The sequence below is a fragment of the Crinia signifera genome, chromosome 2 (genome assembly GCF_055691185.1).
Source record: "Crinia signifera chromosome 2, ASM5569118v1, whole genome shotgun sequence".
In the NCBI taxonomy this organism is placed as follows: Eukaryota; Metazoa; Chordata; class Amphibia; order Anura; family Myobatrachidae; genus Crinia; species Crinia signifera.
Window position 1 is genome coordinate 119,261,444 of NC_139218.1, and position 27,301 is coordinate 119,288,744.

Sequence of the window (27,301 nt, forward strand, 5' to 3'; positions counted from 1 at the left end):
TGTCACATATTTAATAAATACTTTATCTCATTATATTATACATATTTACAATGCACCTGTTACAGACATTTTAAAGAATTGTAACCCAAAACATATGCTGGGGACAAGGTAGAAATCACCATAAGGCTGAGGCTCATTACCTTTTGGCAGGTCCCCGTTTGGTAGAAAGGATCTATGTATCTATTTACATGTAAATCTATGACCGCCACTACACATTGCATTTTAGCAGGATGCAGTGGAACAGGAGCTGTTTAGCAGGATGCTTACTCAAGGGGATATATACACAAGCCTGCTGCATCCTGTTAAACAGGATGTGTGTAGACACAAGAACCTGCATCCTGCTAAAAGGCAATGTGTAGATACAGCCTTAGAGGGCATAGGCTGGCTGTATGCGATAACTGACATTGGGGCAGATGTATTAAGCCTTAGCAAGAGATAAATGCAAGGGTGATAAAAGGCCAGCCAATCAGCTCCTTACTGACTTTTTTCAAACACAGCCTGTAACATGGCAGTTAGGAGGTGATTGGCTGGACGTTTATCTCTCTTTCGCATTCATAATTATCGCATATGCACTAACATATGCGATAATTATGGCAAAGGACAGATCTTGTGTTAAGAGCTATCCTTTGCACCCAGAAGAGGACTACAGTGCAGGTATGAGGAGGTCACAGGTCCGGGCAGCACAGCTCTGTGCTGCCGGACACTGGTGATGGGGGGGGGGGGGGGGGGTCGGTGCGGGGTGGCGGTGGGTCGTGGTAGAAGCCCATAAAAAATATCTGGCGGGGGATGCTTAGAGCATCCCAAAATGCAGTAAAAACTCAGATAACGGGGTTGTTACCGCATTTTTAGTTTAGAGAATCTCCTCCTTTATCACACTCGCATTTATCTCTTGTTAAGGCTTAATACATCTGCCCCATTATCACATATCAACTGTTCACTGAGGATTGTTACGCATCATTCTTACCTTTCCAAAGTCCCATAATTTGGTTGAGCTTGACCCACTGCACGATGCTGCGGAGCAGGACTTTGCCTAGCAGAGTTTGTTCCCGATGGGGGACCTCGGTTATCTAATGGAGGTAACAATATTGAAGTTAGTGTGTTGGTTTAATAATATGCAAACACAGTCAAATGTTTACTTAAAGCTTCCTCCTTTTTACAATGTGCATACATCAGTCTAAACAACCATATATTAGCTAGATCTTACGGCAAATTCATCTTTAGTGTATCATAAAAAATTAATAATTCAGCCTTATTAAAATATATGTATATGCTCTTAAATAAACTGTTAAAACAATGTACGTATTCATAGAAAAGGATAATAATTTAAATGTAGAAAATTATTCAAATATAGCCGGTAAAGAAATCTTTTAAAAATAAATTAATATTTAAAAGGACATATAATTGAATGTAAGTGCCAGATGCACTAAGCTTTAACAGTGATAAAATGGAGAGTTATAAACTGCCAGCCAATCAGATCCTTACTACCATGTCCCAGGCTGGGTTTGAAAAATAACAGGTAGGAGCTGATTGGTGGGAGGTTTATAACTCTCCATTTTATCACTTTTGGGAACCACTGGCTTAGTACATCTCCCCCTAAGTGAGCATTTCAATAGAATACAAATTAACAACAACCATCTAACTGAACTCCAGGGGGTTTATTTACTAACATGGGAGTTCTACTTCAGATAGGATGTTGCTATGGGCAACCAATCAGATACGATCTATTAACTTCCAGAAGGTATTAAAAAATTAATAAGTAGATTCTGATAGGCTGCCCATAGCAATATGCCAATTGAAATAAAACTCCCATCTTAGTAAATAAACCCTCATGTGTTCTATCTAAATCTATTTTGCAAATGACATTTTTTTTTTACCAGAAGCAAATTTAAGAAATAAATGTTTTATTCTGTTTATTTTGACATAAAAAATTAGCCTTAAAACACATTAAAGTTTCATATTCACATTAGTTATTCGGCAAAGATTACTTTACAGAAGTAGTAAAATGAACAGACATTAATAAATGTAGGGGATCGCAAATTATGTCATAGAGGAGGAGCTTGGTCGGCACAATTACGGATCTGTAGCCTCATATTTCTGGTAGCTAATTATTTAGTTGTAATGTTTCTACAGCATTTTATTCTTTCAGCATGTATATTATTTTCCCAGCCATTTTATTCATTGAATTGTTGGAAATAACGGCCATGCAGAAGTCATTTCCTGTTAGAACTATTGAAATTGAGGAAAATACAGAAGATAATATGTTGTTTGGAAAAGCATTACCTAGAATAGCATTTTTTGATCATTCTTTTCCCAAAGGGAGTTTTTTTAAATAATTTATTTCCTGTTGAAAAGGCAGGAGACGTTCTTCTCTAATGCCAAGCATTAATAGCTCAGGGGCATAAGCAAGAAATGTGGTACCAGCCCAACAAGGAAGAATCTAGCAGCCCACATAAAAAATGTGGCCAAATAATTTGGGGTATAACTGTCACATAGTGAAAGAAGCCCTTTTGTGGGCTGAATCATAATTCACCGTATGGGTGAAGGGGGTGGGGTGGCTGTAGGAAGCCTGTCACATCTTCATTATATATCACCTTTATATAAATGCTTTTAGAGCTGATAGGAGGTTGAGAGATACAGTATGACAACACAATGTAGTGTAAAATTGTAGAGTGTTCGTGGAAGTGGGTAGAGAACCGTACACTTGAGCAGGTAAATCAGAGAGGAAGCGATGGTGTTGTGTGTAGGGACAATAAAACAGAGGATGTAGAAACAATAGACGCAATAAAGACACTGGCATGTGGGGCTTTCAAACATGTATAGTATTCATTAAATAATAATAATAATAATAATAGAATATTGGTATAGAAATAAAGATGAGAACAGAGTTTAAATGGAGAGAAAGGTAGTATAAGGTCAAAAATACAGAAAAAAAAATGTATGCGATCTATTGAAATGATAAGCAGACATCAACCTTGGTTTGCTCTCATCATAGTGACTTTATATTGTTAGGAAATAGTCATACTATCTTGGTATTAGTTTACTGCATCAACTGTATACTTTATAGAAAGACATCCTCTGCTTATAAGAAGCAATTGCTGTAGTGAAATGCTCACGTTAAACATTTAATTTCGTTTGGGATACAACTAACACGTTTCCAAAAGGGCGCGCTATACAGACGTTATAAAGACATTCAAAATGTCAACATGGTCTGAATGACGATGTTATGTCGACATGTGACATATACAATGTAAACATAGTCATACTGCCAACAGTTGGCATGTTGATCATCCATTTTTTTGTAGGGCACTAAACCTAGCCTCAACATGTATTGTCAACATTGTGTCTGTCAAAATTCACACTCAGGACCAGTGACAAGGTAGAGAGGTGCATTGTGGATCAGAGGGCCACAAATAGGGACAGCTATGCATACATTTGATTTAACACCCCCCCCCCCCCCAATGACCCCTTTTTAACAACCCAATCACTTGGTGCATGTGCCGTACAGAGTTATGAAGGAGGGTGCCAGACGGGGTCCTTACAGTCGGATCCCAACAGTCTTTTACCCGACGTCAGGATCCCGACTGTTAAAACACGACAGCCAGGTTCCCGACGGCCACAGGCTATTCTCCCTCGTGGGGGTCCACGACCCCCATAGAGGGAGAATAGAAAAGGTGGCGAGCGTAGCGAGCCACTGTGCCCGCAGTGTGGCGAGCCCGCAAGGGGGCTTTGTTGCGCTCGCCATGCTGTCTGAGTCCGGTCAGTCCCGATGTCGGAACCATATACCATTCCCATGAAGGATACATGCTACAATATGCTGGATTTTCGGTCTTATGTCATGCATTCCTGCTACCGTGTAATGGGACAGATATTTCTGTTGCCAGCTGTTCACTATGTCAACATTTTAAACCAGGGATGGGGAACCTTCAGCCCTCCAGCTGTTGTTGAATTACACGTCCCAGCATGCCCTGCAACAGTTTTAGAATGGCCAAATAGCAAAACTGTAGCACGGCATGCTGGGATGTGTAGTTCAAAAACAGCTGGAGGGCCAAAAGGTTCCCTATCCCTGATTTAAACCTTGATCCACATTCTGAATGTCATAATAACTACGTCAAGCCTTTTCAAACAATGTACTATTATATGTATCTATTATACTAAATAGATAGACATTCCCAGGGATCTTCGAATATTTGGGTGGGAAATTCATAAAGTGCAAAAGAGCGCTAAAGGATGTAAAATGATAAGAGATATGATGATAGTGGTACCTGTAAAGAAAAATGATATTTAGAGATAATGTTTAAATCCTTTTGGGGATGCTGTAAAATGTTTTAAAAATATTTACAGCATCCCTAAAAGGGTGTAAACATTATCTCTAATTATCATCATTTTTCCTTACAGGTACCACTCATTATAACTCTGATCATTCCCAGGGATCTTACCAGGATTTAAATCATGTGAATGCATCTTTTTTTTTAGGCCACAGCTTATAACTATGCTGTACAGATATAAACTCCCTAAAGAGATTTAAAAAAAAAGACATTAAATAAGTAAATATTACGAGAACAGTATTTGACCCTACTGAGTGTTACACAGTCCAAAAAAAAATCATATAAAAAGGTCAAATGAGGATGTAACCATACAGTGAATAGTACATTCACTCACAACGTTCCCAGCAGTTCTTCTAAAACTCTGGATAAAATTTAGGACTATTTCCTGCTTCAGAGCGAGCGAATACAACTCTCCGGGCTGCACATAAGGCAGCTATACAAGGCTTTTCACCTTGACAGTTACTCAAAAGGAAATCAAATCTCAGGATTTTTTTTTTAGCAAGAAACTAAATGCCGCAAACTGCACTAAGGCCCTTATTCTGGTTCACTCGAAAGGCTGCAAATTTTGCAGCCTTGCGAGTCCCGCCACCCGCACAGCAGATCACCCCCCCCCCCCCCCCCCCCGAACCCCCGCAGGCATGCGAATGGATGATCTGCATAATCATCCATTCGCAGCCTTGGGTGCGGGGGAGAAACCGTTCGAACCATCGAATGACTTCTACAGCTCTGTATGGGAACAGTGCGGGCAGCTGACATCCACTGACGTCAGCTGCCCGCCCCCCAAACCAGCAGGCAATTTGCATGGGAACGCCCAGAATTCTCATGGGAACACCCATGAAATGCTGGGGGTTCTCATATGCAAATTGCCCAGCCTGCCACCCACCCACGCCCCTCATCCAGACTTTGGTGTGTGAGCGCTGTGGGCACTAGCCCACAGCGGCTGCACATGCGCATAAAAACCTATGTAAATGCGCAGTCGCAAACAAACTTGAATCAAAATATCCTCCTAAATGTATTCCTTGCTGAGAAAATGCAGACATGTACTATACAAATGAGCACATTCACAAAGAAGCCCACCTGCTTACCACAATATTGAACAGTTCTATACTTAACACAATTTGCTGTTCGCCCTTTCCCACTTTAAAGCATATGAGGTCTCAAGAAAACGAAAACATCTACAGCTCTAGAAAGACTGAACTGTGCACTTGGAGAGACCTGTCTGCTCAGTCCTCATCAATCAAGTTAGAAGGCAAAATAAAGGTTAAAGAAATGTGCCCTAAGGAGATTTGTTGTCCAACTCTTCATCATATAGGACAAGACAGAATTTGGGAGCCTGGAGACCGATTCAGAGTTGATCGCTAATCTGCAAAGTTGCCGATGACTGTGAGTATATAGCCACCTCCCAGACAGAAAGTAACCCGCCCTGTGCAAATTTGCAAGTGAATTGTGAATGGATCACAAATCCATATGGCAGTGGTTCCCAAACTTTTTGAATCACGGCACCCTACAGTATCAGAATATTTTTCACGGCACCTCTAAGCAAAAAGTTTGTTACGGAGAATTTTAGAAAAAATATATTAAATGAAATTAAATAACTTGGTATTAAATGTTATCCTTAGGTGCAGTCATGTGATGAGGAACATGATTCGCTTCTGTTTAACCACATATTTTATAATTGGAAGCTACGAGCAGGGCAGCCGAGAGGGAGGGGGAGAGGGTACTAATTACCCGGGCCCAGGCTTGCTGGAGGGGCCCCGCAGGGACCCTGGTCCGAACCCTCCCTTCCCCCTCCGTCCCTACCGGGTAGCAACAGCAGCACACACTCCTACAGCATGTTTTGTGCTGACAGCAGGCTCAGCATGAGTGTTTCACTGACAGCGTGAGAGGTCATGCTGAGCCTGCTGTCAGCACAGCACATGCTGTAGGTGTGTGCTGCTGCTGAGATTACAGTTTCTAGAGTTTTCTTTCACCCTCCTCTAAACATTTTGGGGGCGTGGCCTAAGTGCGGGAGGTGCCCACACCCTCACACTTAGGCCACACCCCCAAAATTTTACCGGGCCTGGCATTTCTCTCGGCTGCCCTGGCTACGAGCACAGATTTTGCCTATTTCCTTGACCATAAATAATTTGAATTGGTTCTGGACCACCAACCTGAGGCACCCCTGCAAATGTTCCGAGGCACCCCAGGGAGCCTAGGCGCACAGTTTGGGAACCACTGCCATATGCAATTTAACCACTATCAAATGATTTTTCCAGTCTGTGCAAATGTGAGTAGGTCTGACCCTTCCACATCTCTGTGAGCGAGACAGACTGATCGAGTCTGGCGCTGATGTCACAGACCCTCCCTGACCACACCTGGGCACGCCTGCATTTTCTCGGACATCCCATAACATTGCATGTTACCAACCCCAAACGTCGGCTTCCTGTCAGTCAAGCTCAGGCAACACTGCATTTACGATCCATATGTAATATCTGTCATTATTTGGACCGCACATGCACACTACGCATATTCAGCTAATTCAGTAATCGCTTGATCTGCAATTTTACTGATTGAATTTGCAGATAGTCCCTACTTTCATATGAGCTGTTTTTTTTTCTCCTATCATATATTCAATTCCATATAAAATCACCAGAAAGCTCAGAGTATGTTGTTTGATTTTCATATGTTCAATAATAGATTTTACCTTTGTACACAAAGGAAAGATTGGAAACATCTCACCTCAGCTCACATCCCATTACCTACTGTACACATAACAATTTATTGCTATTTCTGGACTTCCACACAGTTTTAATACATAGCAAAGAGTTAATCCCAAACCGCCACAGCATTGATGCACCTAATATAACTGAGACTTGGCCTCCTTCCCCACATCTTTGCAATGTTCAGGCTGTACACCAGCTGTGTGCAGAGATAACAAATGAGGATTTGAGGGGCTCCGAAACGTGGCCAAGAAGCAAGGAAAGCAATGAAACGTTTAGCTGCAGTGTGATGCTGTTCTCCCATTCACTACAGTTCCCACTAAGCTTCTCATTTGGAAGTGGAGCTGAATGGGATAGGAGCCAAGAGTAGATTGTTCAGGATGCCAACAGAATAACAGATCTCCTGCCTAATAAAACGAATTCCTAATATGTAAACATGCATACACATAAATGTATATATCATTCTAAAGATACATGCAGGCTAGGTCGACAAGGGGAAGGTCTACATGCATTGGGATTTCCCACTGAAGGTCGAAATGCATGAAGGTCTACAGTCATTAGGTCGACACAATCGTTAGGTCAACATGGAGAAAGTGGACAGTCAAAAGGTTGACATGGGGTTTTTCCCTTTATGTTTGAGCCGACATGTGCCGACAGGCGGTATTTTATGCCCTACCATCCACTAGGGTGTGACGGGAGAATAAATAGTGTGCTAAGCGTAGCGAGGCACCGTGCCTAAAGCACAGCGAGCTATGTCGACCTTTTGACTGTCGACCTTCCCCATGTCGCCCGACTGCTTGCGTCAACTTAGTAACCCTGTCGACCTTTCTATTGTCTATCCTATGATCCATACCCTGCAGGCTTACATTATCCTTAAAACGTATTGCTTGCAGCCCCAACCCTGACAGCAGAATTAAGTGGGGAAATCGAAGCTTGATTCAGAGAGGCCAACTGAAGCTTGGTAGACACTATGCCGACTTGTGTCAACAAGTAGCTGACTCAGGTAAGTATACACACTTACTGATTGCCAATCAATATGTCATCCTAAGAAGACAGCTGGCCAGCCACATGAAATGAAATACCAGTGCCTGAATGAAGTATGCCAAAGATTAGCCGCATCACGCACCTCCAGCAAACTCAGACCCGAAAACATTTGTCTTCATGGCATAAAAAATGATTTACATTTTATTTTTTTGCAATGGTCTTGATGTGTTTTTTAATAATAAATAATCATTCTCTATGTAAAATATAAAGTTCAACATGTTTGGATATGACCTTATGCCTCTCCCAGAATAATAAGCAGCAATAATTGATTCCTGTCTCTACTCTTGTATATGGTATGGACTGAAATCTGAATGCTCCAGACTGAACTACTAAAGGTTCTGCTTTGACATAGAGACTGTAAAACGGCCATGTTCCTGCTGATCCAGTAATACTTCTTGGAAGGACTTGAATCACACTTCATTAAATAAAATTATAATGATCATAGACAACACTTCAGCATAGAAGTTGGTGCAGAAATCTGATGTCAGGTTTCAACTTATACTTGCCTTAGGATTCAGATAACTACTGAATTATGACCAACAGCCTGTCAAAATGACGGCTTCTGCAGTGCACTTTCACTTTTAGCTGTGACAGTTTTCATCAGGACTGCGGAAGAAAAAAAATCTTTCATGGCTCACAGTTAGGCCGCAACACCACAGTGACACCAATAAAATAACATTCATGGCCCCTACACATAAAATAATATACATATACTCAACCTCTCATGGAGCAGTGATCCTGGCCCAGAGAAAACATAAAACTCCACCCACCCTTCACAAAAAGGTATAAAATAACTTCATGCAACACGCGCTGGTGTGAGTGACACTGACACACTGTAATGCCACCCCATCATGTCACTCAAGTCACCACCAGTGCACCATGCAGCTCGGTTTGGGTCTGTGCTCTCTGGTGCCCTCCTCCGCTTAAGTTGATGGTAGGAAGTGCGGCTGAAGGGGAAAGCTGCTGTGGGGCTGCGCAGCGTCTTCAGAGTTCAAAGGGAAGGAAGTATAATGGGTCTTTCATCTGCAAATAGGAGGTTATTCTAGTCCACATGCAGTACTGTGAATCTCGCAGCGATGCGTGTGGTTTTAATGCCGCTCGCAATGCCGCCCACCCCCTCTTGCTCGGACAGGTCCTCACATGGCTGTGAATGGATGTTTTGCATAAACATTCATTCGCAGCCTTGTGTGCTGGGACCAAATGATTTGATGGTCGCCGACCATTGAATGTTTTGGAACAAGCATGCAAAACTAAGACACTCTCGCGTTCTCTTAATTTTGCATGTTCCCTTTACAGGATCAGGGCGGGCAGCTGAGATCCATTGCACGCCCCTGGCAGCCAGGTCACTACCTGATTTCCATGGGAATGTCCAGCGTTTTCAAGGGAAACGCTGGGCGTTCCTATGGGTGTGTCCCATCGCCGCTGACCCACGCCCCCTGCAGCCCGCACTTGTGGGTGGGAATGGGGCGGTGAATTTGCAGTTTGCCATGCCCGCTCGCACCCAACATATGCACATTACCAAAACAACCCTTCCCCGCGCGAACGTGCGGGGGAGCGAGCGGACCTGAATAAGGTCCTAAGTTATCTCAGCCAACCACAGAGCAATATCACTATGCACAGTCTAAGAAACTGGACATTTTTGCCTTTGATTGCAGCATGATTTTTTTTTAAAATGTTACCTCTAAGAACAGTGAATTCCCCTATTCCTACTGTTATGCTGTCCCACAGGCTCAACAGTACAGACTTCCTCTGATCTCCTGCTTTATTTCCAGGTTTTCTGCTCGATTTGTATTTATATAGGGCTCAAAACTTGTGAACTTCTGCTTAATGTGTCACACTGCTAGATGAAAGCAGAGCCACTATTTCTGCTTGAGAAGACCAGGTTGCGTGAGCAATGAGGTAATGACACATCATGCTCTATGAAAGCTGTTGACAAAGGGACGTGGTCAGGATGCTAACATTCAGTAAACTGATGCAGACATCCCGACTGCTGTCAGAACACTGGTGCCGGAACTTTGAAAACATCAGGAAGCAGGCACTGGAGAACCAACAGCCGACAACCCAAATGTAAGGGTATCCAGGCCCTGGGTCGCCAGTACACATATACAGTGTCCATGTTGACAGATGTCAACATAGACACCAAAAAAAAACCCCATGAAAACACGCTTTGACCTTTTGAGGGTTGACTCCTGTGTTGAGATTACATTTCCCTCAGGAACGTCAGTACTCTTGCCATTCATCCACTTTCAACACTTTCTCTCATATTGATATGGCTTTTATTATTTTTCCAGATTTGGTTACCAAGGCAATTCATGTTAGCTACCTCCCTAGAGAGAAATCTGATCACTTAGTCAATTAGTTCTAGATAGGCTGGTTCCTCAGGATGTTAAGTTCTGGATGTTAAGTTCTGGGCAATAGAACTCAAGTAATATAGGCTGCTGGAATAATGTTGGGTTGCCGGCTGTAGGCACTCCGGTGCTGGCATTCTGATGCTCCAAAATATTTGTATTTAAATGTGGCTCAAAAACTGTGAACTTCTGTTTAAGGCATCACTCAGGCTTTATACCTATAACATTTCATAGGTATATGGCTTCCTTCACAGGGGGTTCTCTAGACCCTCTCCAAAGGCTGTGCCTATAGTGAGTGAACAGTGAGTGAACACTTAAACTAACAGTACACATTCTGAAGCATGTCTGTGGCGGAGGTTCTATAAGGGTAATTTACTGTGGCTAACAGATCCCCTGGAGTTACCCAGTTAGCATTGCTAGCTGAAACTCTGTGTGCAGTACCACCTATAATTAGCCCTTAGAAACCCGTTTTTCCAAGATAAAATTATTCCGGGATCCAATGTATTATCACCTGAAAATGGGTAATTTACCAGTCAGTAAAAGCATGCTATAATTCTGGGGTAGCCAACTCCAGTCCTCGAGAGCTACCAACAGTTAATGTTTTCCAGATCTCCTCACAGAATCACAAGTGAAGTAATTAGCTCCACATGTGGATCTTTGAAAATGTTTCAGCTGGCAATGAGTGCACCTGTGCAGCAGCTAGGTTGTCTGGAAAATGTGAACTGCTGGTAGCTCTCGAGGACCGTAGTTGACTACCACTGCTATAATTGGATAAAACCATTGGGCTAGGAATTTTATTAAATTTTTTTGCCATGTGGTAAATTAGTGACGCCAATTGGATACCATTCTTTGGCTCCAGACTACAAATTATCAATGTAACCTAAGAAAGGTAACTTGAAAAAAAGGAATTGCATTATGTGTCTTAGTACTGTTGAGTATGATTTGAGTGGTGCACTACCGATACAGTAGAGACCCACATCTAACAGACCATGAAAACAACTTGTAGAGCAAGTCCATATCGGTGACATACTTATGGTGATGCCAAACAAAGCTTGGCAGTACGCGGGAGGGGGGGGTCAAGGGGGTTGCACAGGAGACCATATCACTATTGTGACTCATTTGCGGAGCATAGGCACCCATGAAATCCTATAGATGCCAGGTACACAGTGGGCACGCTAGTCACCGGCAAGCAACTTGCGATTACCGTGGCTTGCATCAAAGATGATGGCAGACACCTCTGTAAACCCACATTACATTTGCTTTTTGAATTATTCTGAGTACAAAGGAATCTACGGGAAGGTCAACATTGTCTAAAATTCTGAGACTGACTTTTTAGATTGATACAAATTATGGCTCTTAAAACCCAGAGCATTAACGAAAACAGACTCTTTTTGATAAATATGAAAAAAGCCTCTGTCTCATTATATATTTAAGAGTAGGTAAATTGAGCCTTTGATATTTCCTTGCATGCAACAGATGACTGCAAGTCTAATATTTGCACTGAAATGAGACCGAACCCTTGTGCTAATCCATCTGCTAGCTGGATTAAGGTACTTATTATTCGAAAATGGGCAAAGCCATCTCTCTGGCACAGGAATTATAATGCTTCTAATTAAACCATGAAGCTACGGTACTGAATAAATTGTAGGAATATGCGCAAGCAGATGTACATTTTATTTCCCTGACTTGAGAATGAACTATACAGAAAAAAAGCAAAAGAAAGTCATGTGAGGAAAAATATGTGCAATTCATTTGAGTATAATATTTTAAAGTACTAAAAATAAATATTCTCTAATGACCAGATATTAAAGTCCCTGGTGACCTAGTTTAGAAGTTAACTCTCTAAATCATGTATTTTCAGGCAGATTATCAATTCTGCATTTGTGCGCTGCATTTAACCCTTTGAGTGTAAAGTGAACAAAGTAGGTGTGAAAATTGCAAAGCTAAATTTTTATTCATCATAATAACCTGTAATGTTTACCTTATATAGGAAATATAGTCTTTTTTAACACAACATTTTGAATTTATATAACAAATGTGAGTGATGCTGAAATTTTTAGTGGATATTTTGCACAACTCTCACAGAGTTGTTGCCACTCAAAGGGTTAATAGGGCATGTGTAACATACCCACTCTGGAGGTAGTAAATTTGTGCCTCAATGAGGTCACTGCTTTTCTTTCAAGGTCACAGTCTAATACCGAGCAGCGTCTGTGCACTCGCTCAAACACAGCCCGGCTGTTCCTGACTCCGGGCTGCTTCCGACCCCGCTGCACCCCCACATTGCTGCCGCCCACCCACTCGCTCATGTCAGTACCAGGCACCCCCGCCACCTGCCCCACTCCTTACCACACCGCCCGCCCATGATAGTAAATGCGTGGGGTGGCTGTTGTGGAGGGAGGGGACATATATATATTTTTTTTGGTAGGGAGCCCAATCCCCAGATCCAGGGATTGAAACCGCACAAACATCTGAAAGTGTGGCGGTGAGCAAAAAGCAATGTAAATGTATGGAAGTGTGGCCTTGCAGGAAGAACTTTGTTTACATCCAACTGGGGGAATACCCAGAGTCCCTTGAGATGCTGCACTTCTGGATCATTCTCAGGAACAGGAGCCAGGCGCTACAGAATTCTATTGGCTCTCGTCATTGTGGAGGTGCTGGTAGTTTGGCCTCACCCCCTGGAAGGGAGATACAACCTTCCTTGTGTCGCATATGCTGGGGCAGTTTTATAAGCTGCATGGGACATGACCATACCATCTTGGAGGTGTGGAAAAGTGAAGACATTGTCCAAAGCAACCAATAAACTTCTAGCTAATATTAAAATGCTATGAAAAGTTGAACGGCTGCTGCTGGATACTCCTCCACTTGCCCAATCTGCAGAAGCTTTGATACATCATCTTTGTACAAAAGTGCCTTTTCTGCCGCATAACTCAATATACATGACAGGTTCACAAGTTAGACAATGGTTATCTAATTAGAAAATGACCTACTTATTTCCATAATTGATCACATTTAAATCCACAAGATTAATGTATGGCATAAAATGGATTTCTTTTCTTCATAAAAAAAAGTTTAAGCTCTGTTTCATTCACTCATAGGCAATGTCAAAGCTATACATGCTCTGACTTATTCATTGCTCCTACCCAAATTATATTTAGCACACATGTAAAAACTTACATAATAGCAAAAACAACAGTAAGATTAACACATTCTAGCTAGAGAATGGTTTGCACAATAACGCAACACCTTACAAACAACATTTGTATAAAAAATAGTGGTAATGATGAAGACAATGGCATACACGATGAGGTATGACCAGATGTGGTAGAAGCCACGGGGGCTTGCGGTCCTGTATTTATGGAGGGACCTACTAACAAGTAGGGAAGATGTAGTAAAACGACTTTGCCCTTCACGCTTACTAATATTTCTACTTTGTTAAAATCGAGAGTTTTGATCACAGACATATACTGTAACTACCTAAGATTTTTATGCCTTATACAGTGATAATTCCCAAGATCCACCCATTACTAAATTGAGGAATGATGGAGTCTTTTATTTACCTTCTTCTGCAATTACTGTGAGGGTGACTGCATTCCCAGCATCCTTTATGAGTTGTACGATGTTATCATGTGACAGCTCCACAATAGACTGGCCATTCACAGCTGAGATCCTGTCTCCCACTTTCAGCTTCCTGCATCGATCAGCAGGGCTACCTTCTATTACACGCCCAATCTTGTGGGGAATCACTGCAATTGAGAGAGGCAAACTTTTAAATAAATGAGCAATTCGTCCACAGACTATTTCTTTGGCAAGATTCCAGATTTCAGTTCTTCATTTAACAAAAGCAGCTCAAGGGAGTCACAAAACATTTGTGAGCTACAAAACTGAAACTAAGGGGTATATTTACTAAAGTGTGAGTTTTAGAAGTAAAATAAAGTAAAATATATTGCCAAAGCACAACATCCTCATTTGTTCCGGTATATACGGCCAGATCCCAATGGTTAGTGCACACGTCCGTTGGTGGGGGCACTGTACATGTGCAAAACCCATTATGCATCTTGCAGCCTTGCACACTGTGCATCCCTAAGCCCCAGTCTGATTGACATGCCGAGGGTGTTTGGGGACAGGAACGGGCGGAAACTGTTGGTGGTATGTCACCTTGTTTTGTAGAAGTGCCAAAGTCAGAGAAGCAGATTTATTGACCTCAGCTGCAGATCAGAGATGGAAATCTGAGTAGCTAGAAGTTTACTCAGATGACTGATGGCCATGTAGAGTGATCGGATGGTGCGCTTGAGATACAAGAATGGACACGGAAACAGGCAGTAGGCGTTTCTTTACACCCTGTGCTTCCTGCTGTAGCATATTAGATGTACGGTATTGCACAGGTGCTTCCATGCAGCTTTGCAATATCCTCCAATTCTGTTCAGGCCCATAAAGCAGCTTAATCTTCCCTGGTGCACAAGACTTCCACTGAAGTGCATGAGTGTGCAGAGCAAGATGGTGGTGAGATTATACTTGTACACAGGCAGAAGGAGTATGGAGTAAGCACACAAACGGACATTGAAAACCAACCTGTTTATCAAAGCGTACCATTCGGCATAACCTAGTCCCGAGGCCACTCTCCCTACCTGTGGCCTCTTGTCTTGGCCACCCATGCCATGCTCACTTCCTGGCTTCAGGCTTCCTTGCCTGCACCTCAAGTGCCTTGCCACTCCCCCCCCGCACACACACTCTCACTTTAGATCTTAAGCTCCTACTCTTCTCGCACACTTAAAATACAGCTCTCTCCTACTCAGCGACCATCTTTATCCGCATCTCTCATCACATGTAATTGTTCATCTCTTCCAATTGCAACCATTCCCTTGCAGTATGTGGACAACGCATTTGCTTCCCTACATCTCAACTGTATTGTGTACTACAAACTGTGCTGCTAGTTGTTACCTGTGCTCTGTTTTCGTTTTTCAGTTACTGTAATGTTTAGTTCCGTGTACCCCACATTGTTCTAATATATGCTCTATGTACTGCGCTATAAACCCCTGTGGTGCCTTATAAATAAAATGTAATAAAAATGAAGTGTATAAAAACAAGACTAAGGGGTTTACTGTTCATATACATCAATAAGGCAGTGTTTTGTGTCACCGCAATTTTAGCTAGAGACTGAGGGCAAGATTCTCTAAGCTTCAAAAGTGATAAAATGGAGAGCGATAAACAGCCAGCCAATCACTTCCTACCTGCCATGTTACAGGCTGTGTTTGAAAAACGTCAGTCAGGAGCTGATTGGCTGGCTGTTTATCACTCTGCATTTTATCACTTTTGATGCTTAGAGAATCTGTCCCTGTGACTTATTAAGCCAAGTGGTACATAGATCCGTCAGGGATACTTATACAGGATGTGTGCACATGACCTGGATAGCAGCTCCACATATGCACATGTTTGTGATATCTATTCCATTATATAAAAAGATAACTATAAATTTAGATAGATAAAATTATATATTAATCATTGAAAGAAAATACTTAATCTATTTACTTCTTTTATCTCCCACCGGAGTTGGTGACAATAACAGTAGTATTACAGCAGTACCTGTACCACATACAATGCTTCATAAGCAGTCTTCTTCATGCAAAGCTATCTTGGCAACTGTTTTTTCATGTAGAGGGAAGTAACCAACTATGATGGCAGGGTTATCTCCACTGATGACCCCTTTATGTACAATGCAAAGGACACTCATTTTTGCTGACAATAGGGCATTTCACCCTATGATAGATTTGCCCCTTCAATTTGACATCTGCGATAATTAAAGTGAGATTAATGGATGGAGAGGGATCATTAATATGGAAGTTTCTAAGCTTTAGAAAATGGTACAAGATCTGAGCCTGTCTTCTAGTTAAAATAAAATGTAAATTTAACATTGGGTTGTGCTATGGAACAAGTCCAAGCAATCCTGCCCTGCATGTAGGGACTTGGAGAACCAGAAGTCCCAGCATACGGGGCATTAAAGGGCCCGCTGACTTGTAGTCCCGCTGCATAACCAATGTTACAATAAATTCACACTGACACTTAGAAAGGTAGGGCTTTATTAACATACATTTACGCATGCATGGGGGGGGGGAGGGGGAGGGGGTAAAAAGTCTCCCCCATATTTTTGGAACTAGGACTGGTCCAAATGCCTGGCGCTGTTTTTGGGATTAGGGGACACACCAGGGCTGGTTATACAGCGGGGTGATTCTGTCAAACTGACCAGCCTGAACCTGGTCTATTCTTTGGCAATTTTTGGTAATGTTTCCAGGGGGCGATTTAAAAAAACAAAACGACACACCTTGGTGTGCGTACAGCGAGCTCAGAAACAAGGCCATCTACACTGCAATACTGCCAATTAGGCTGATTGTACTTTGATTTACTCCTAGCATTAATTGGCAGAAATCTCATGCGTCGAATTCCTTGTGATAATGTAATTAGACAGTCCCGATAAAACGTTAAATCTCATATTCTTAAAATAATCGAGTGTCCAATTTGCAGAAAATATAAAAAATATCACCTGTGAAAATAGGTCATGCTAAGAGAAGTGCACCTTTACAGGCCATTACCATTCAGGCAGGTTCGTGGCTTTGAGCTAATTGACGCGTGTTCCAGTATGCCTGGATGTCTCGCTCAGCAATGTGAGGCATTGTTAATGCACGCAACATCTGTTTCAGCACATTAAATATGAGCACACGGAAGGATTACACATAGCAGGGCTGGAACTTATTTATTCATTTCTTTATTAAGGCCACCCAGATGGATTTGCATCTGAAAATAAACATTAAGGCTAATATTTGCACAGTTATTTTCCCTTTAGTATTGTGCTGAAAAGCCCACTGAGCAAACACACAGGAAAAGGCTGTATTTTATTCTTATGTTAACCCTTTCAAAACTGATCATATCTGTTCTAATGAAACCATACTGTACATTGAAAAGAAGTAATGCAAAAAAAAAAAAAGGAAAAGGAAATGATTACCTCCAGGTGGGGGCTTGTTCTTTGAGGTCAAGATGACAAACCCAAAGCCTTCATTTTCTTTGCGCTGTAAGAGGACATCGTACGCCTCTGCTGGTGGCTTAGGAGCACCAGTCACCTCAAACCTATTGAGCCTGGGAGAGCCATTGAGAGCAGGGATAATTTGCTGCAGGTCCTCATCTTCTGGCGGTTTCTCTGAAAAGTTCAAATAAACCAGAACCAGTTACTTTCAGGTACAGCAGCAACAAGGTTAATGACATACAGTACAAAACAGTTAAGTACAATGCTTAACATGTGCTTGAACATTCACCTAAAGATGTATTTGGCAATTTACCTATGTTATCACAAGCCTCAGCAAACACACTGTTGGGCTGTGCAGAGTTGCTTAGAAAATGAATGCACTAAGGGAGATATTCAGACACATTTTACAGGCCTGACGATAATCGAACGACTGGGCATGCGTACGGATCATAGACATGAAGCCGGTGTTTGTGGGTGGTAACCAGATGTCTTCTGGGAGTGTTAGGAAAAAGACAGGCGTGCCCAGATTGCACACATTGGAAAAATCAATAGATGGGGGAGGGAGTTGTGAATGGATTTGCAGCTATACACCAATCAGCGTTATTGTCATGAAGCCATTAGCAGCCTTGCACAGCAATTTGCATGATTGCACAGCACTGGATTTTACTCTAGCTGGGCGGGGATTACCTGATCACAGGGCTCTGCAAATTAGCAGCCATGTGATCAGATCTGAATAACCCCCTAAATTCACACATTTACCATATCTCCTACTTTATGCTAAGCAACATTATTATGAGCTTTACTTACATGGCACTTCATGATGTCTCCAGTGTTGCACAATGTTAGCAAAATTACAAAAACCCACAAGAAAATAATTTTTTCTTTATGCCGCATGCTGCGTTGATATCTTTGCACAACAACCTTAGACCCAGAAACCCACTACTGGCAAGTCGTGACTGTTCTGCCATAATTGGGGAGGCTGGGAGGCATGTTCATGTGTTTGAATCTTGCCCTTTTTAAATTTGTAGAAATATTTTTTGTTTTATAGGCACATGCATATAAATCGTTAACTTTACGGGGGGTATTCAATCCCGGATCCCGACTGTAGGTACGTCCTGACAGCCGTGACCCTGGACCATTTTTGTTTTGCTCGACCGCAAATCGTCAGGTGGGATTCAATATCCCACCTGCCAATCGGCAAAAAAGGGTTGTGGCCGTGTAAATGGCCATGGATTGTCAAGATTTGCCCATTATCGCGTCAATCCAGGGCTGTTCTCGACAAAATTGGCTCGACAGCTTTTAAAGTCGGGCCCATTCTATCGATCTGCCTCTTCAATGCTGTCGGGCAAGACAGCAATGAATAGACACCCGCCGCTATTTCCCCCATCAGAAATAGCGACGGGGATTGAATATCCCCCTATATCTGTTAAAATAACTCACTATATGACATTTTTTTGCCTTCTAAGGAGGTAGCCCATGTACTGTAAAAGCGTGCCCCTGGGGTCTGGCTACTGTAAAAACAAAACAAAACAAAAAAAAACCTTATAATTGCATCCAAAAATGTACTTGTTTTTTTTTTTAGGTAAAAAGCATAGGGAAAAAAAAAAAAACAGTATACCTGTGGTAAAAGAGTTAGCAGGTATACTGTACTTTTGTGATGATCTCAAGACAGATGGAGGATGAAATTCAGGTCTTTAAAATAAAAGGATCTCATGTCTGACAGCCAAGGCAACTGACCCTTTGCGGATACACTTATGCAGTATTCACTGTACCTAAAGAAAGACATAATCCGATGGAAAGGAGAATGACAGATTTGGGCCTAATCGTGAGAACTACTCCATGCGGTTAAAAGCCACACTATAAATACCATGCTACCTACAGAAACCTTTCAAGGCCCATACAGCTGGAGAAGTGGTAAAGACAATAATTATAAAATTGAATATTCTTTCAAAATAGGCTACAAATTTGCATCATTAAGCATATGTTTTTGCAAAAGAGAATGGGAGACTTTAAAATTAGCACTCCACACCTTGGTGATATGGTGTGTTCTGCTACAAAATTGCCAAAAACAACATAGACTGGATCAGACAACTTATCAAACAGGTCTTTCAAGAAAATCTAAAAAGGTTTGCATTTTATTATTTGGATTTTATTCAAATCGCCTAATAAAACACGCACAGAATTTTTTAATGTCCTATTAAAGATTTCAATATCAATTTCCTCCATTACTTTTTGCCAATGGCATGAATCATGAGGAATGCGCAGTTGGCATCTTTTCATAGATTCGTCTTCTCCAAATATAATATGCTGTTGCTCTAAAACAGTTCTGACCCAGTGGCATAACTATAGTCCTGCTGGGGTGGCGGGGAGGCGCCGAGAGGGTGTGGGCGCTGGGGGGGGGCTTATTACTCACTGCCTTCTGCCCCCGGCGCTTTTGTCTGCACCGGGTCCCAGCTCTCCCGGCTACTGCTGCAGCGCTGCTAATACAAAAAAGTGACACATGGAAAATGGCTGCCCCCATACTGCAGACAGTTTTCCGTCTGCTGTATGGGGCAGCCATTTTCCAAGTGTCACTCTCCATTAGCAGCAGTAGCCGGGAGAACCGGGACCCGGCGCAGACACACACACGCAGACACACACAATTGATCAGTGGCTATGCAGTTCCATATACACAGTAGAGTTTGATGCACTTTATTTGCGTCACCATCATTAACATTACTGCCAATTCGTGCCACTGTTGGTTCATACTAGATGGAACAGCCTGAGCTGACCTACTTACTTCCCAACACCTTGTTGGGGTTTATGAATATTACCTTCTCATGATGTTATCAGTAGGTACCCTTCACAGCTGACCATGAGCACCCCACAAGCTTCACTATTTCCTAAATGCTCTGACAAAGGCATCTGCCCATAATGATTTTGTCATTATTAAACTCAGGTCTTTACACCTTCCAATATATTTTGCATTTAAGTCATTGATGAGTACTTAATGTTAGTTTACCGTCTAAAATATGGCTGGCCAAACCGGTACTCAACATCTACCATTTATGTTTTCCAGACCACATAGTGCATGGTCTGGTGCACAGGTGCAGTCATTACTAACTGTGACATTTTCAAACATGTGTTGCTTTCATTCCTAAACACATTCAACAGATCCACAGGTGGTCTACAAAACATGAACTGTTGGTAGACCTCTAGGATCAATTTGGCCAGACCTGGTCTAATAATACTTGACAAGTGCTGCTCTTATGATAGTACCATTATTTGCTTCCTATGGGAGAAGTCATAATGTTTTAGCTCATGGCTGGACTGTTTTACTTGAAAAAGGAACATTGATCTGAAATGTAGCTACTTGCACAATAAACATTAAGGTTGATTGAAATATTCTCAAGTACTGTAATGTCTTCACACTATAATGATGTCTTTTGCACCCCAGTGGGGAGTGGGGATCATTTTGTCGACAAAGAAGTTGACATGTTCAAAAGGTTGACAAGGAAAAATGCCAACCTGAGGGTTTTGTAAAAAAAAAAAAAAAAAAAAAGTGCCTAAGTCGACAGTGGTCGACACTTTATTAGTGTACCACGTCCCCTCGTATGGCTGCGCTCGACGTGCTTTGGGCACCCTATTATTTTCTGCCTCTATGCCCACTGGGTGGGTAAAGTATGTTTTTGAAAAAATTCATAGAAATCTCATGTCAACCTTTTTCCATGTTGACCTAAACTCTGTCAACCAATAGTAGTTGACCTATTGACTGTTTAAAATAAACATCCATTCACAGCCCACGGGGAAACACCCACATCATTTGATGGTCACCGATCATCGAATGATGTGGAGGGTGCATGCATCTCAAAGTGATTCTCAGGTCACTTAGATTTGCTTTCACCCTCAACAGGAACTGGGCTGGCAACTGACATCAGCTGCCCGCTTCCCACACCACTGAGAGATTTCCATGGGAACACCGAGGCGTTTTTATGGGGAAACCCATGAAATGCTGGCCATTCCCATAGGCGAATCCCCCGGCTGTCTTGGGTGCGTGCACCCGGCGAACCCTCTGTTTGCCATGGCCGTACGCAGCTGGCGCATGCACATTTGACATTGCTCTCGCATGAGAACCAGAATAACCCCTATAGACACTGTTCAAACTGCTTTCTTTTATAGATATTCTGAGTATATTAGGTGTTATTACACAAAACACTATATACTTTTAATAGGAAATGTTATTTCTTATCGGATTGCTGATATGACATGGTATATTGTAAGAATTTCATTTTGGAAATTCTCAATGTACAAATAAGAAAACAATACTTAAAAAAAACAACAACAACAAGATAACTCTAAAGAAAGAAGCAAGAAATGGTGTAATAAATGTTGGTTAAAGTAATAAATGAAAAAAATTAAAATAAAAAAAAGAAAAGATTTGAATGGAGTCATTTTAAACCCATTACCCACTGGGGCTACACAAATATTGAACCTCATAGGAATGAAAGCAGCAACATGCTATCACATAAGCTGGAATTCGATTGGTTGATTTAACACAAATGTACTGTACTCTTTGAAGAAGGACCTTGCTACACAGAAACAGCTGTTGGTGCCCATACACGGTGCGATAGCACCATGCAAAGCGATGCGCGCTCCCGCACAGTACAAAATGTATGTGCTGCACATACTTTTTGTACTGCCCTCGGATCGCATCGCATGCGTTGCGATGCGATCCGGCCCATAATGGGTGCAATCACCATGTATGGGCGGGTGCCGGATGGCTCCCCGACAGTCGGGATTCCGACAGTCATTACTCCGACGTCGGAATCCCGACTGCTCCCTCGTGGGGGTCCACGACCCCCATAGAGGGAGAATAAAATAGGTGGCGAGCGCAGCTCGCCACCGTGCCCGCAAGGGGCTTCATTGCGCTCCCCCCGCTGTGAAGTCGGGATTCCGACGTCTGACTAATGACTGTCGTAATCCCGACCGTCGGGGATTTATACCACACCCATATGGGCACCTTTAGAGTCTAGCATCTATAGGTTCCCAACAGTTAAAACAACTGTTGCGAATAAAAACCATGTTACCGAATAGGTCTGATCTATTTACCAGTTGTACAACATTATTATTGAGATAAAATGCCCAAGACTGATGTGTATGAATTGTGTACATATATCTTTCGGTCAGACATTTAGGGTTAGACTTGTAAATTAGCGTGTGACTGAACAACAAATGGTAGCATTTCTTGCTGCTAACAAAAAGATGTAGCTTTCTTAATAAACAGCAAAAAAAAAAAAAAAAAGGTTTTGCTGCTCTAGCTACTTGATTATGGGAGAGAATTACATTGATGTCTTTTTAAATGTTGTGTCCTTGCAAAGTAGTGTGGATGACACCTTTAAATTCCCACTGGGCAAAATTATTTCCCACCAGGAGACATGCTGTTTAGAATATGAGGCTTGGAAAATTCGCTACATGGATTTAATGTGAAGCACTAAAATGGATACAAATCGAGAACAATGCATCATGAATACCGAGTATATGGAGCAGATACCCAAACTGTACAAGCCTGCTGCTGGGAGCAATGTAAAAAGGTCACAATAAGAACAATGAGATAGTATGGAAAATGTTGTTGATGGATAAAAAAATAAAAAAAACTTGTCTGTGGGAGGAGGGCTATAATTATCTCTGTACCAGGACCATCTAAGGTTGAGCATATTTTATATACAGTACAGTGGTTTGGTCGAACAGCGGTATGGTGCACAGGATAGATACTGTATATGTAACAAACTCATGAGTAGCAGTGGCACATTAAATGTTTACTTGGAACCAGTGCCATGGCTAGTAGTGATGGGAAATCTAGTTCGTTTTGGTGACTAGTTCATTATGATCTAGTTCACCCAAAAGATTAGATCAGAAGATTAGTTCATCTAGCTCATTTAGTTCATTATTCCATCACTGCAGGGCCGGTGCAAGGCACCGGAGCGCCCCAGGCGAGTCGGGGTGGGGGCGCCCCGGTGCCGGGGGGGGGGGGGGGAGAGGTAGCTGTCCTGCGGCGCTGTGTATTTGTAAGCCTCTCCCCCCCCCCTCACCTCTGCTCCGGCGTTAGTACGCCGGAGCTCCCGTGCTGCCGCTGCGCTGTCAGACTCCCGGCCGCCTGTCACTTTTAGCAGTGACGTCGGCGGCAGGCTGAGGGATGATCGCGGTGGCTTGGAAGGACTCGGGTGCCTGAGCGCTCCCGAGTCCTCCCGCGCCGACCATACCCGAGCCTGCCGCCGACGTCACTGTAAAATGAGTGACGGGCGGCTAGCGGGCGGCAGGGGATCGTTGCCGCCGGACAAAAGGTCATGTTGGAGACAGGGGGGGACACAAGGTTTGTGGCGGGGGGTGGGCACTAGAGGTGCTGCGCCAGTGGTGCACACCTGGACACCACTGGCGCGCACCTATTGTATGTTAGTGGTTTGCCCGGAGATTTTCCGGGACAGCCCGCTGCGGCAGCGCAGCTGAGCCCGGAAAATCTCTGGGCAAACCACTCAAGGGGTTAAATACACAGCGCCGCAGGACAGCTACCCCCGCGGCACGGGGGAGGGGGAGCAAAATGCCGCCCTCCAGTGGCCGGCGCCCTAGGCAAATGCCTAGATTTGCCTAGTGGTGGCGCCGGCCCTGCATCACTGACTCAGAGACTGAGAGGAGTGCATGGATCTAGATGAACCAGACTAGATTATGACACACAGAGCAGGCATTGTAATACCAGCTCATTGTAGGAGTTATAGTCTTGTTAGAATGATTATATACTGTATGTTTAATAAATCAGATTATTTTCTAGTTTAGAAAAGCAATAAGTTATACAGCACCCTTCTAGTGACATGCTTATTGTTTAGCTCTGCAATATTAATCCCATTGTGGTTATTATTTTACCTTCCATAATATGCAAGTAAAACACCCAAATTCAGAGTTTTTTAATAAGTCAATTTTTTTCTGCTTTTAAAATACAGTAATTAGAAAAAAAACATGTCCCCTTGCCCCAATTTAGCTGACATTAGAGAGAGATAAAGTAGAGACTTTGCAAAGTAACCAGTTGCTGATTGGTTGCTAGGGGCAACTGCTCCACTGTATGCATCATGAAGGTTCATACATATCCATCTCTGACTGTAATGTGGAGTAAACAGAGCTACTACAGTATACTGTATGACATGCAGCAGCCAGCACTGTGTCTGCCTGAGCACAGCAGTGCCACACATGGTAGCTCACAGGTACTGTACAGTCTCATTATGGTGTATAGTCAGAGATTAGTTCAGGATCTGTATGATCAGTGAACTAATTGAACTACTGAACTATTTGCAGGACTCATGAGTCATCAGGACAATGTAGTTCATTTGGATCCGCAGAGTCCAGACCATGTCTGAGCTCAGCACTGCCATCTTTGGCAGCTAACATGCACTGCCTCCTGAGTATTGCATGAGAGCTGATAACATGGCTGCTGCAGAAGCTCCTACACAGATCCCAGCAGCAGATTTAGAACAGCTGTATGCTCAGGACTCAGTACCAGAAGCAGCAGCAAGTGTTTGGACATCTGAACTAATCATATAATGATAGTATCACATAAAGGTGAGCAGCATGAGCACACATGCTCACTCACAGACACACCACACAACTTTGTCTAGGCAGTGCATATTTTTATTTTATTAGATCTGTATTTGCTGGGCTTTGTTGTACTTTTAACTTTAGATACAGAAAGGATCCAGTAAATGAGCCTTGGAGCTGCTGGGCTCTGTCTGTCTGTGTGTTACACTTCCCACTTGCTTTACTTCCTGGTGAACTAAATGAACTAATCTTTGCCAGAGCAGTGATCTGAACGATTTAGTTCACTTTGAAGATTAGTTCATTTTGAACTAATCATTCACGAACTACCCATCACTAATGGCTAGGGCACTACACGGTGAACTGATGTGCTGTGTTATGATTCACTGCAATGTGTGTAGATAACCACTGCTCTTTAACCCTTTCAATGTATAAACATTGGGATTCCAAAATGTAAATTAGTTTAAGCCTCATTCCTGATCATTTAACATGATATTATTTCGAGGACAATTTCAGAATTTAGGGGATCATTCATCAACAAGTGATTGAAAAAAAATGGTGCTCCGGGAGAGAGCTCTTCTAATCAGAGCACTGCCAGCGCCGATTAGGGCAGCGATGCTGTTTGCGCTGAGCTAGGGCACAAAATAGCATCGCCGCGGGGCACTTAAGTCAGAAATTGCCGGTACTCGTAACTAAACACTGTAGAGTACCGGCATTTTCCAACTTAGTAATGCGCTGATTAGAATGGCACCTGGAGTTTTCTCCTGGTGCTATATACATCGATTTGAATAGAATCGACCCCTAAGAGTCTATTTATCAATAAGTGATAAACCTGTGGATGATCAAATTCATTGCATATGATAAATGCCAGCCAGTCAGGTCCCTACTATCATTTCTTCAAATACATGATAGGAGTGGATTTGCTGGAGCACCATTTTTCTATCACTCGTTGATAAATGATCCCATAAATTCTGAAATTGTCCTTGTAATAATATCTTATGTTACCTTATAAGGAAGGAGGCTTAACCCTTTGAGCACAAATTAAATTAGTAAAAAAAGATGTGAAAATAGCCAAATAAACATTTTTATTCATCATAATGACCTGTAATGTTTCCTGTAAATAGGAAAAAAAAATTGACACATTTTTTTTATTTGAATTTATAGAACAAATGTGAGCTAAGCCGGCATTTTTAGTAGATATTTTGCACATCGCTCACAGAGATGTTGGCACTTAAAGGATTAAACGTGGTGTAAAAGGTTTCTATAAAAAATGGAAAAGTTTTATTTATACCCTCTCGTTCTCTGTCCAAACTCAAATTTGTGCAGTCTTTGAATCAACATTTTAATTGCTACTCTAAATTGTCTGACCTCTGATTCTTTTGATCAAACTGGCCTTTGCAAAGTTTCATAGAAGTCATTTTATACTTCCTGTCTTGCACCAGTAATGATATTGTTTATTTTTTAAAATCCTTGATACCTAGCTGGAGTTTCAGTGTTTCCTATGTACCTCTTTTTTGCCACTGTGTGAGCTATATATACATAACAGTATGTGTACCCGTCTTCTTTTCTTGACTTCATTCTTACTTACCTTCCCTAATTCTATAATATTAAAAAGTTGCCATTTCAGCCTATAACATTGTACTATTCTTGGTCTAGGTGTTCTCCTGATATACACATTCCCCTTTTTATAGTATTCCATTGAATATTTGTTTGACTTTATAGATCATCTTTTTTTGCACTGCGACTAGATTTAAAACTTCTCCATAAAAATTGTGCGGATATTTCTCCTTATTACCAATTTCATGATACAGTAATTCTGTTTTCAGATGTTCTGCAACAAGCTACTGCTGTGTGCGCCTTGATATTTGACAGGAAGTTACACTTCCATATTGAAAGATTTTTTTTTATTTGTTATTTTAAGCTTAAAAGTTTGCTGCCCAATCACTAGAGAATATGAGATATTTGTTACTATAATGCCCGAGTTAACTCATCCTGTTGGTCATTGGTCTCAAGGGAAGAAAATCCGGTACTTATGAGTTATCTGGGCGCCCGATTTTTTGATTGTATGCCTTAAGTTAAGGCATACAATCAGATGCGATGCGATGCGATATCGCATCGCATCGCATGCGACCATCGGATGCGATGACCCGATTTTTCCATAGGAATCAATGTTAAAATGGACTGAGTCCATTTTAACATGGAATTCAATGGGAAAAAGGGGTCCTTTTCATACCCCTACTATCCAAGTGGGCATGGAGTTGGATATAAACCTGTGGCGAGCGTAGCGAGCCACCGAGCCCGAAGCGTGGCGAGCGA

The 27,301-nt window shown here is 42.2% G+C and overlaps 1 protein-coding gene across 3 annotated transcripts in view; it reads right to left on the reverse strand.

Moving 5' to 3' along the window:
* The window catches only part of MAGI3 (membrane associated guanylate kinase, WW and PDZ domain containing 3), a 344,066-nt gene that overhangs the window by 22,456 nt on the left and 294,309 nt on the right, over nt 1-27,301 (reverse strand). For all 3 annotated transcript variants that reach the window (XM_083172771.1, XM_083172770.1, XM_083172772.1), the window contains 3 exons: nt 17,411-17,602; nt 13,974-14,159; nt 965-1,067 (listed from right to left, as the gene is read on the reverse strand). In XM_083172771.1, coding sequence (XP_083028897.1) covers nt 965-1,067; nt 13,974-14,159; nt 17,411-17,602 — 481 coding nt within the window. The remainder of the gene's footprint in view (nt 1-964; nt 1,068-13,973; nt 14,160-17,410; nt 17,603-27,301) is intronic.